This window comes from Cyprinus carpio, chromosome B2 (genome assembly GCF_018340385.1).
Source record: "Cyprinus carpio isolate SPL01 chromosome B2, ASM1834038v1, whole genome shotgun sequence".
Taxonomy (NCBI): Eukaryota; Metazoa; Chordata; class Actinopteri; order Cypriniformes; family Cyprinidae; genus Cyprinus; species Cyprinus carpio.
This window is the reverse complement of record NC_056598.1, coordinates 10123996-10136975: the sequence shown is the minus strand read 5'-3', so window position 1 is coordinate 10136975 and position 12980 is coordinate 10123996. Positions and strand designations below refer to the sequence as shown.

General features: G+C 35.9%; 1 protein-coding gene across 1 annotated transcript in view; it reads right to left on the bottom strand.

Moving 5' to 3' along the window:
• LOC109110691 (histone-lysine N-methyltransferase 2C-like) overlaps window positions 1-12980 on the bottom strand; it is a 60627-nt gene that overhangs the window by 37340 nt on the left and 10307 nt on the right. Inside the window, exons 6-12 of the mRNA XM_042717960.1 lie at window positions 12807-12971; window positions 10560-10669; window positions 10354-10467; window positions 8494-8712; window positions 6838-6963; window positions 4502-4615; window positions 4038-4180 (exon numbers count right to left, since the gene is read on the bottom strand). Of these exons, the coding sequence (XP_042573894.1) occupies window positions 4038-4180; window positions 4502-4615; window positions 6838-6963; window positions 8494-8712; window positions 10354-10467; window positions 10560-10669; window positions 12807-12971 (991 nt within the window). The remainder of the gene's footprint in view (window positions 1-4037; window positions 4181-4501; window positions 4616-6837; window positions 6964-8493; window positions 8713-10353; window positions 10468-10559; window positions 10670-12806; window positions 12972-12980) is intronic.

The window sequence follows — 12980 nt, the reverse complement described above, 5'->3', positions numbered from 1 at the left end:
ATTAACGAATACTTAAAATGTATCAAGGTTTCTACAAAAACATCAAGCAGTACAATGGTTTTCAGTATCAAATCAGCATATTAGAATGATTTCTGAAGGATATTGTTACACTAAAGTCTGGAATAATGATGCTGAAAATTCAGCTTTCCATCACAGAAATAAATGTTATTTTAAAATATATAGCAACAGTAAACAATTATTTTGAACTGTAATAATAGTTAATAGTTTCTTAATAATAATAGTTTAATAATAGTTTTTTTATCAAATAAATTCTTCATGAGCAGAATAGACATTAAAAAAATAAATAAAAAATCATATTAAACTAAATAACCAAATTTGTGCGTATATATATTATTAAAATATATAATTATTATAACACTACATTATATATTATATCTTAAATTATTAATATGAATATTATTAATTTTAATCACATATTGAATCAATTTAATATTATAAATATTTGCATGATTTATTTATTTTTTATTTTTTTCAAATTCCAGGGCGGAAAAACATAATATCGTTGATGCAAAACACACACATAGCACTCTTACCAAAGACAACAGTAGTGCACTCTGGATGATCATGCCACTCAAAGCAAAACTGTGTTGAGGCGTACTCAAATCACACTGAGCTGTTATCATTCGTAATGAAAGTATTGTTGATAGAGTATCTTTTTCAGCTACAGTGGAGATCTTCCAGATGGCTGTGTTTGTCTGAGCAGACAGTCTGGCTCTCAGATGGCGTTACTCTGCACTGACTGTCACGTTGTGGGAGCCCTTCGAATGAGCTCATGTTTCATCCCGGCATGGCCTCGCAGGACGCACGGCAATCACAGGAACAAGCACGACAACAACATGCGTGCTGTAGCCGCCGTAGCACACCGCCTGCTCTGTCACTTCAGTTCAGCTCACCTGACATCTTCCAGCTCTGGGAACCTGCCTGGCTGACACTAAAAGCCTCCATTTTTAATAATTGATTTGAAGTGGCTCTTCTGAGAAGCACCTTTAGGGTGGTAGCATGAACAGCTAGCATTAGCACAACCAAACTACGTCATTCCCATCCCGTCCGTTCTCGCTTTCTAGGGCGCGCTGATATGATGGTATAATACAACGTGTGGTGGTATAGATTTTTCTGGATCTTTTATACAGTGGTAAATACACTGTGTGCAGGAATGCTTTATGCTATTTACATGAGAGGGTGATACAGAAACATGCAGCGGGAAGTGGGATGTGTCCCAAATAAGTCAAGATTAAGAACAGCACAAGACTAGTTGTTTTTTTCAATGTGCCACATTAATAGAGAATTCAAATGACGTTTGTATGTTGGCTATGTAACTTTAAATGTGGCTCATTCAATTACAATTAGAGTCTGAATAACTTGTTTTATAATAGTAGTATATTGATTTGAAACTGTTTTATTTACTTTAGTATATAACAATGATAAACTTAATTGTTCATTTCAAACAACCTTATCAACCCAATAGCAACACCAAACCAACAACAACACCAAAACCTTAGCCCCGGGGTACCTCAGCAACTGCACTGCCCCAGGTACCCTAGCAACCACATAACAAAACAACAGCATAAAAACAAACTACCAAACAAACATAATATAAACAACAAACATAACACAAACACAAAAAACACAAAATAGAAACACCATAGAATCTATTACATCTATCTACATCTAAAATTTCTCATTTAATATTTCATATCTATCAATCTATCTGATAAACTGCATTGTTTTCAAAACTTTAAAACTACTTTAAACTTCATACTAGTTAAAACTAAAAACCTTCAAACTTAACGCTTTTAAAACTACTTCAATCTTTCTAGCTAGGCTTTTTCAAGCCAACTTAAATTTGTCTACAAACTTTACTATCTAGTTTTATAATAGTAGTATATTGATTTGACGCGGCTTTATTTTAGTATATAGCAATGATAAACTTAATTGTTCATGTTATACTTTTTTTTTTCCAAGTACCCTAGCAACCGCATAGCAACACCTCAGCAACCACATAGCAACACCTTAGCAAGCACCCTGGGTACCTTAGCAACCGCATTGCAACACCCTAGCAACCACCCTGGATCCTGATCACCCTGTCGGGGGTTATTCTGCGAGAACAACCGGCTGGATGTACATTATCTCTTACTTAATTCATTAGTTAACATAAACTGCCAATGAAAAATTATTCTGAAAATCTGTTAATCTCAGGTAATTCCAATATTTAATAACACGTTGTTAAAATCAAAAGATGCAACTGTGTTATTTAATGAGCTAACATGAGCTAAGAGTTGTAGCCTATTTTTCTGTAGCAAATGTAGCTGTTGCTCATTCAGAACGTTAGTGCAGTAACTAAGGTTAACTAATGAGATCTTATTGTAAAGTAATACCTATTGGACTTTTTACTTCTTTTGCACTTTAATCTGTGTAAAAATTTTGACTTTATAATTGTTCTGTGTATTGCTTTATTGTATTCAAATGTTCAGTTATTTTACTTTATATTATAAGTAAAAAATTATTAAACCTTTTATACTGTATAATGACAACACTTTTTTGCAACTAAATTTCAATAATGGTGGTTGCTAGGGTGTTGCTATGGTACCCAGGGTGGTTGCAAAGGTGTTGCTAGGCTACCTGGGGTGGTTGCTAGGGTAATGCTACGCAGTTGCTAGGGTACCTGGGTTGGTTGCTAAGGTGTTGCTATGCGGTTGCTAGGGTACACAGAGTGGTTGCTAGGGTGTTGCTATGTGGTTGTTACATGACTGAGGGTAGTTGCTAGGGTGTTACTAGAATGTTTTTTAGCATGATTAACAAGTTACTAGTATGTCCCTAGCATGATTGGCATGTTACTAGCATGCTGGTAGCATGATAAACAAGTCACTAGCATGTTGTTAGCATGTTTCTAATATGATTAGAAAGTTATTAGCATGTTTACATGATTAGGAAGTTACTAGCATGCTTCCAACATGATTGACATGTTACTAGCATGGTGTTAAGATGTTTCTATGCTAATCCAGCTAAGACCAGCCTGACCTGCTAAAAAAAAGTGGGCAAAACCACTTTAAAACCAGCTTGGAGGACTAGCCAAAGCAGCCATTCAGCTTAGGTTGGTTTTTCAAGCCAACTTAATAATGTGAAATATTTTTACAATTAAATAGTTTTTTTTTCTATTTGAATATATATTAAATATATATATATCTAATATTTAAATGTAATTTCTGTAATGTAAAGCTGAATTTTCAGCATCATTACTCCAGTCTTCAGTGTCACACGATCGTTCAGAAATCATTCCAAGACGCTGATTTGATGCTCAAGAAACATTTCTTATCATCAGTGTTTCATATTTTGTGGTCACATTGATACATTTTATGAATAGAAAGTTTAAAACATTATAACTTGTCACTTTATTCGATTTAATGTGTCCATGCTGAATAAAAGTACTAATTTCTTGAAAAAAAAAAAAGTTACTAACAAAAGTATGCAAGTAAGTTCAAAATCACTCCGAAACTCGATTTGAAAAACAAAAAGACCAACAACGGGAGGTTGAGCTGAAATGACTTCATCTCCCGGAGAGCCTACATGTCAGGTTTGACTAGACGAGCTCCCAGTTCACCCAGCAGTGATCTAAACCCTACTAAGAGACGTGGCATCTTCCAGTGCATCTGCAACAGTCGCCGAGTTACATCCCGGGAATTTCCTTGAGATAAAGGGAGCATCTGCTGAAAAGTTACCAATGATTCCAGAGAAGTACAGCTTAGATATGATCTCATATTGTGTGGCTTGTTTGGCAGAGAATTGCTATAGCTTTTCCAAGAGAATGTGAGTTGTGATTTCTGCCTGGTAGATTAAAAAACCCTTACATAGACAGACCTGAGCCATATTAAACATCAAATATTACTTTTTTGACTTGAGCCAGCAACCACAGAACAGTGGCCTGACAAACACCCAGTATACCTTAGCTCCTTAGCTTAATTATATTTTAAAAGATGGAAAGTCGATAATTTGACTCAAAAGTTGATCGTGAGCCAGACCTGTAGGTAAGTAGGGAAAGCCTCCTCCAGTTTGGTCTTCTTTTTCCTGTAGCGTTTCCGTATTTTAACCTCAGGATTGTCGGGAAAATCAGACAAAGGATGTTTTTCATCAATTGGAGTGTCAGGCGCTTGGTCACCCCAGCCTATCAGGACAGAAAAGAGCAAACATACTCATTCTTTACATTCAAATTCTTTGTAATCCAAAAATTACAACATATATAATACACATATTAATAAACTTTTTTGTTTGACCTAAAATGTATTCATGTGGATGTTAATGATAGATCTGTCTACATCAGGGGTCTCATCCAGCCTTATGCACTTTTGCAGTGCTTGTGTACATTTGCCAGCAGTTGTTACTTTCAAAAAGATATTAAAAAATAATGAAGACTGAAGATATTGATTTAAGATCCAAGATTAACTACCAGGAAGTCATCGAGCTGAAAGTGTTGAACGATACTTACTCTCATCTTTGCCTTGCAGGGTCTCAGAACCAGTGGAGTCCTTCCTGCCCAAGGTCTGTTTGGTTCTGCCCGGAGCTGTCCGGTTCCTCTGTCTGACCATGAAACCTCCAATACCTGGATCAAACAGATTTTGTAAGAGATTTTTGTTCAATAATATTTTTTCTTTTACATTTTGTATTTTATAGTACCAATTAATATTTATGTAATAATTATGATCCACTTTTCCACATTGAAAATAATACAACATTCTTTCTAAAAATATCTATTTTTCAATTAATGCAGTATTTCAGGTTAAAAAAGAGACTAGCTGTTCACTTTTTTCTGCATCATGGCTGATTTGTAGATTGTACACACATTTTTTATATTTTTTATTTTTGCACCCCCCCCCCCCCCCCCCCCCCCCATTTCCCATTCATTTCCAATGGCGGTAATTTTTGACGCCCAGTACCACAAGTGTGACTAACTTTTCAAATCATGCCCTCATTTTTTGTGTGTTCACATAAGAAATTGCATAAAAGTAGTGGTGGGCATAGATAATTTTTTTAATCTAGATTAATCTCACTGTAATCTTGGAATTAATCTAGATTAATCTAGATTAAAATGGCTCATTTAAATTCTGCCGAAGGCATTCAAATTATGTTCAATAAGATGTACTTGTTAGTACTGATAGAGCTGTGCTGCACTCAAACATAGTAGTTTGATGACGACTCTTCCCCTGCGCTACATTGCTTGGCCCGGCATCTTCTGCATTAGCGAAGGGATGCTTTGCATTTAGGTGCTACTTGAGACTGGAAGAACTCCTACAGTAAACTAATTCCGCATTGCACAAGTTGCAAACAACCTTACGCCTGTTTCACACATACTCCGTCTGCAGTGCGTATGCGTTGCATTTTTATTTATTTTTTACGCACCCATGTTAACGGATTCCAGCGTTCACGCGATTGTGGTCAGTCAGTGCGTTTCAGGAGTGGTGCGTCTGCAGCAGTGCAGCAATCGTTTACGTACCTATTTAGTCTATTTTTGCTGTGCTGCAGGCGCTGAATTAAAATGACAGCGCATTGTTCGCGGTAAAAATTAACATGGATTGACACGGAAATGCAGTAATTTCACAATAAATGAATACTAATTAAAGGCTTCTGTGTTATACACGCAACACATGGGTTTTTGGCTAGGTTTAAAACAAGAAAAAGAGCACCTTTAGATAAACCAGGCAACATGATATAGGCCTATGCACTTTTATGGAAGCAGAAAAACAAAGTTCATTAAGAACCGTGCGATTGCTTGTAATAAAGATTTAAATGCAAAAGGCACGAGAGTTGACTGTTTCTGTCAGCGGTGCTTTCATTTTAAATATGTGCGATATCCCAACAAGAAAACTAGGCTAATTGTTGTGTTTAAATGTTTTGCCGCTTGCTTGAGCAGCTTATTGTACAAACCTGCAAGTCAAATGCATGAATAATATGTTGTTTATATTTATGAAGTTTAAACTAATGTCTATGAATATGAAAGATTGTTACTGTTCTGTGATAAGAGTCACAAGATTTTTATTTTTACATGTGGTTTTGAAATATAGAATGATGAACAAATGTTGTGTTTGTGGACTAAACAGCCGCGGATCAGTAGCGGACTTCAAACGCGTCCTGAGTGAAAGCACAATGAGGCCGTGCTGCACACACGGACTGTACGTAACACACGGGACTGCATACGCACTGCAGACGGAGTATGTGTGAAACAGGTGTGAGTCTTGTCGTGTTTTTTTTTGGGAAGCTTGGTAATTTCACAGTAGGCATACACACAGGTTCGAAGACTCGTTCTCGTTCTCACGCCCTACAGTGCAATTCGTCCAGGTATACATCCGCGCTAAACTATCACGGTGAAAGTCATCATAGCTTGCGTAGTATAGACCCAGCTCCCAGCCCAACTTTGAGAATAGATTAACGGCGATATTTTTTTTATCGCCCGATAAGAGTCTCACGTTAACGCCGATAACGGCCCACCACTACATAAAGTCACCTAGTTTCTATCCGTTCCGATGAAGCAGTAATTTTTTAAAAATTCAAAATATAAAAGTTTTTGATGCATGCAAGTAAAAAAGTATTACATATCACATTTTTTTTTTAAATAAGATTAATAAACAAAACAAGAGAAGCTGAGCCTTCTACTCTATTCCTTTTTCTAATTATGCATAACAGCCCTGTATAAAGTACAATCATGCATGAACATTCAATTTCCAGCATCCACCTGGAATAGACAAATATTGAAACGAGGAATGCTCTCATACAAAGGAAAAGGAAATTGAGTTTGGTTATACTCTGCTGAAGCATCTTGTCTCTCACCTGGGCGGTAGGGCTTCCTCTTCCTCTTCTTGCAGGGATCTGTGTCTTTAGAGTCGTCTTCTGCTGTGGCCTCTCTCTCGGGGCTGGAGTCTGACTTCCCCTCACCGTCCACCATCTCCCCTTCTGCTGCAAAACACACACAGACAAACGAACACACACACAGCAGTCAGGGATCACACACCTGTAAGCAAACCCAGACTACAGGAAGAGAACTGTAAAATGAGACACTTTAATACTGTATGTCTTACACAATAGATGCAGTCCATTTGTGCTAAAAAGAACATTTCAAATCACTATAATGAGCCACCTACCTAGTTTTATGGCACTATAGGTGCACTCCCAATGTGAAGGCTGTTTTAAATTGTAGGTAGAGATTATGCTGCCTTCTACGATACATCATTTTCAAAATAATCACATGGATTTCTATAATGCCTTGTCATGAGTTCACTAAAGATTTCCCATCCAAGATGGTTGACAGCGATAAAAGAAATCCTGACTATAATCATATAATGTGTCCATGGACTTTTTTTTGCCCATCAATGTCATGAATGTTTCCAAGCGTTCTTGTCAGCCGAACCACTTAGATGTAAAATATTTCATTAAAGTATCCCATGAGATTTTAAGATAATATTTCAATACTCTAACAACACATTCGCAGGTTTTTGGTTCCCTCATGTTGGTCACACGATGCAAGTGAACAGATAAAACATATACATTTTTTGGTAAGTGTTTTATTTTGTTTTCTTTGTATATTTATGTATATTATATGGCTGCTGCTTATTACTATTATTGTACTATTGTTTTAACACTAATTAAATTGAAGACTTACTACGACTGTTTTATATATATATATATATATATATATATATATATATATATATATATATACACACACACACACACACATATATATATATATAAAGTACTCAAAATTACAGTGTATTACATTATATACATTATACTTTTGTTCGAATGACAATTACATATTCACACAATGACAATATATAATTCATAATTTATTGAGTCTTACTATTTCTTCTTTTTTCTCTTTAATTTGTGTCATACCACATAGCTTTGAATGTGTTAAATGGTTGGTTTAGAACAAGTCAGATAAAAAGCCATCTAAAAGTAGTCAGAGTACATTACCTAAAATGAGTGTCCTAGATTACATTACTAATTACAGTTTTCTTAATGAAATCTATGATCAGTAATGGACTACATGATAATTATCGGCCTAATAATTATTGACACTACAAGTTACATTTCTAATATTTAAGTCTTAAATTCTTCACTTTCAAAAATTTAAGTCATCAAACTTTTGGCAGAATATTGATGAAATGCTACAAACTGCAAAACTGTGCAAATGTGTAAATAAAGTGACCACTGTATTCCCATTTACTATCAATAAGCAGTAATCAGGAGTTTATTAAGGTTTATTAAATACTAGTAAATATGTGTTCCCTAATCTAAAGTGTTACCTTATCTAATTAATTCAAACGCAGCATTTGATTTTCAAAATCGTGCTAAGCTATATTAAGTTTGCTTTGAGTTTGGTAATGTTGTTAACCTTCAAAATGGCATCTTTTTTACTTCGCTTTGTACACGGATATGAAACTACCGCTAAAAGAAGCATGGTTGAGAAGTAAGAAGCAGTACTTTTGGTGTCGTCGAGGTCTCTGGAGAGTTCTCTGGACAGTTCAGTCTGTGGGTCTGGAGGCGTCTGCAGCACGGCCACACTGCTCTGGTTTATGATCTTCAGCTTGAGTTTGGGTTTGGAGCGTCTCCGCCGCGAGGCTGCATTGGCGAGACTCTGGAGCTGCGACAGACCAGACTCTGTGAGACAAACACCGTCCTGGGTGTACGTCCTCGTCAGCTCTGTGGAGCAGAAACACAGAGGAACCTCATTGGAAAAAGAACGATTCACTCTCAAATCGCACATTACTGTGGCATGTGAGAATGTTCTACTCTACGAAGAACAATATATGTGTTTAATAGCGAAGAATAACCAGAATTAAATATGGAGATTGCAACAACACTTTAAGGTTCCATTAGTTAAAATGAGTTAATACATTAACTAACAATAAGCCATATATTTGTTACAGTGTTGATTCAACTGTTCATTGTTTGTTCAGGTCCATTAAGTAATATTAACAAATACCTTTGATTTTAACAACATATGTAAATGTTGAAAATTAACATGAACTAAAATTAATTTATTATTTTTTATTGTTAGTTCATGTTATGTAGTTAAAATGTTAAAGGGGTCATATGATGCGATTTCAAGTTTTCCTTTCTCTTTGGAGTGTTACAAGCTCTTGGTGCATAAAGAAGATCTGTAAAGTTGCAAAGACTAGAGTCTCAAATCCAAAGAGATTCTTTATAAAAGTTAAGAGTCAACCAAACACCCCTAAAATGGTTCGTTTAAACACGCCCCCACATCTCTACGTCACTATGTGGGAAGATTTGCATAACACCACCCAAATGTTCACACATAGAAAGAAGGCGTAACTTTGATTCTCTCTGTTGCCGCAGCTGCCATGTTGTGGAGTTGGTATGTGTTTTGTTGAAGTGAAACTTTGTTTGGCCTTCCAAAAGAGGACACGACTAGAAATCAGTGGTTAAGTCTGGCGCTTCTGACTCACGGCCTGTAAGTACGTTTTTTATATTTAAATAATTTGCCAATGATGATTCAAAGGTGAGTTTTGAGCAGTAGAGTAGGCTTGTTGTTTCTCAGATAACAAATATAAGTCATTATAATCAGTAATTATGTCCCCACTGGATACAACAAAATGCCTCATTTGTAATGGGTTTTATTGTTTTTGTCTTGTCTAGTGATGTCCGGATCGCAAACTTTCTATTTAACCGGTCGAACCAGTTCACCAAATCGAACTGAATCGTTTGAAACGGTTCGCATCTCCAGTACACACTAATCCACAAATTACTTAAATTACTCGGTTTATAAATGTGCCTTACACTCCCTCTGACACTAAATAAACCAATATCTTGAGTTATTCAGTTACTCCTAACAGTACATTGACTGAACTGCTAAAAGAGAACCGATGATGGGATGTGCACGAGCAGAGCAGCTTCACAGAACACCTCGCTTTTCAAAACAATCACGGCATCACAGTATGTTTAGGGGCGTAACATTTCTGTCACACGCTTGAGGCATTCGGCCAATCACAACGCACTGGATAGCTGGCCAATCAGAGCACACCTCACTTTTCAGAACGATGAGCTTTGTAAAAGTCGACGTGTTTCAGAAAGGCGGGGCATAGAGGAGAAACAATAATGTACATTATATGGAAAATAATGTGTTTTTTGAACCTTAAACCGCATAAACACATTGCATTACACCAAATACACAAAATAATGTTCTTTTTAGCAGCATCATATGCCCCTTTTAACAAAACTGATCCTTATTGTATAGCATTTACCAAAACATCTTTCAATTGACCATAATTTGACACTTTTGTAAATATGTTTAAAAAGAAATAAATAAATACACAAACAAACCGTAATGTTTTCGTAAAATGACATCATTACCAGGATCTCTTGCTTTCGTGACTCTCTGCGGCATGAGAACAGACTCGACTAAATCCAAACAAGACTTGGCTGGCGTTCCATGCGCTATGTAATGAACACACAAATACACAACTTCAACCAAAAAACTATTTATAAATGTAAAAAAACAGACTGGATTGTTCTGAAGCAGTGTTTACGGGGAGAAAGGGGGGTGTGGCCTTGGCACAGATTGCAGTCAAAGCTGGTCTCAGCAATCTTCTCCACCTCCTCCTCCGAGTGGATTCCCTGACACGAGGCATGCATCCACCTGCACACACGGAAACGGCAGGTTTGTACTACAGACATGATTGATACATACATGCATACAAAAAATAAAAAAATCACACACACACACACACACACACACACACACACACACACACACACACACACACACACACACACACACACACACACACACACACACACATATATGTGACTTGTCATAGCACTGGCATACTATTGCATTTTTTTGTTGGTTTTGATTGCTTCTGTTGTCATCAGTTGTAAGTCACTTTGGATAAAAGCATCTGCTAAATGAATGAATGTTAATACATAATAACACAAACTGCAAAATGTATTTAGGAGAGGTGTCCTGTTACTTTTCTACATTTCATCGTCATATACTTTTAGAATTTGACAATGAATGGGCAAAAAATGTAAATGACTTATGTTTAAAGAGGGATAACGAGTTACATAAAGGGATCAAAATATAATTGGAGGTGGATACTTTTCACTAGGGCTAGTTAGCAACCATCCAGAACACTCCAGTAAACACCAACCACATATTAGCAACTGCATATGAACATATAAAAAACTAGAGATCAACTAATATTTTTTTATAAGGAATCATACTCACAATTATTCTTATTCAGATCATTTTTAAAACTCAGAATAAAAACATGCAAGATTTTTAAAAACGTTTTAATGCTCAATAATAAATAAATAATCATTTAAAAAATAAAATGTAAAAAATTATAAAATATTCAATATGAATACACAAACAAGTTTATAAAATATAAACAGATAAAAATACAACTTATAAAACTAAGTTATTATTAGCAGTAGTAGTTGAATTTTTGCCACTATATTTATAAAATATTGGGGTTATGAATGATTAGTAGCATTTATCAGAAGATCTCATATTGAAAAACTAATACTATTTAAAAGTTTGGGAACATTTTGATGTTTTTTAAAATAAGTCTCTTATGCTCACCAATGCTGCATTTATTTGATAAAAATACAGTGAAAACAGTAATATCGTAAAATATTATTACAATTTATACAATTTTAGACTTTTAAATATTTTAAAATTCCTGTCACCCGAAGCTGTATTTTCAGCATCATTACTCCAGTCTTCAGTGTCACATGAGCCTTCAGAAATCAGTCTAATATGCTGATTTGCTGCTCAAGAAACAAAAAAAAAAAAAAAAAAATTGAATTTCGAATTTTCGTCAAATTTAAAATAAAAATCCACATTCGAATGCAAAAATGTTGCATTTGAATTTTAGGTGTGCATTAAGGAGGCAACCTTATCAGTGGCACACAAGATGCGATGACGATGTAAGTGTCGTTGCATTTTAATGTTTCTGTTAGTCTATCCAGTTGAAGCCACTAGATGTGGCGCTGCTGCGTTGTTCATTTAAAATATTGCAGAAAAAGAGAACACCAATGCGGAGAAGATCTTGCTTATGTCTGAAACCTGAAACCAAGCCTTTCACACAGAACGAATATTTAGCACATTTTCTAGAAGGACATCTATATCCAATGCACTCGCGTCTTGCACAAAAGAGCCGCATGTTTAGAAAGCCATGTAAAATTAATGCAAGTTCAACTATGAAAAATCTCGAGACTTTATGGTGTGCTTTATGAGATCAAAAACATGCATCTCATGTTTTTTTATTGAGAAATGTACAATGTAAATGTTCACCCTAACTGAAATTATGCATTTTAAATTCGAATATAATTTGAATTTTAATAATATTTAAGTACAAAATTCTAATTTAGTTTTTCAGCCATTCTGACAGCCCTACAAGAAACATTTCTGATTACTGTCAATGTTGAAAACAATTGTGCTGCTTAATATTGTTGTGGAAACTGTGATACCTCCAAAATCTTCACCACGATTCTTTAACAGAAAGTTAAAAATTTTGTGTAACATTATAAATGTTTTACAGTCACTTTAAATCAATTGACTACCTGCGGAATAAAACCTATTCAATATAGTAACTCCTTACAAACCACTATTTGAACACTTTATCAAATATATTTCATATAGACAGCATCTCCCGTATCTAGTAGGTATCCAGTTTGTTTGATGGCAGTAATTTGTGGAGCTGAAAGGGATCCAAGTGCCTCAGCAGGTACATGCACAGCCCAGACCCGAGTGCTGGGCCACCGCTCACCTGTCACACTGGCGGCACTGCAGGATGATCTCCTCCTCGTTGTAGTCCTGCTGGCACAGCGGGCATGAAGCCAGGCTGGCGCAAGGGGCACACTGAGTGTAATTATTCTGCCACTCACACCTCAGACCCGCAGACGTTGCGCCGCACTGCGTACAGGACACACACCTGCGGGAC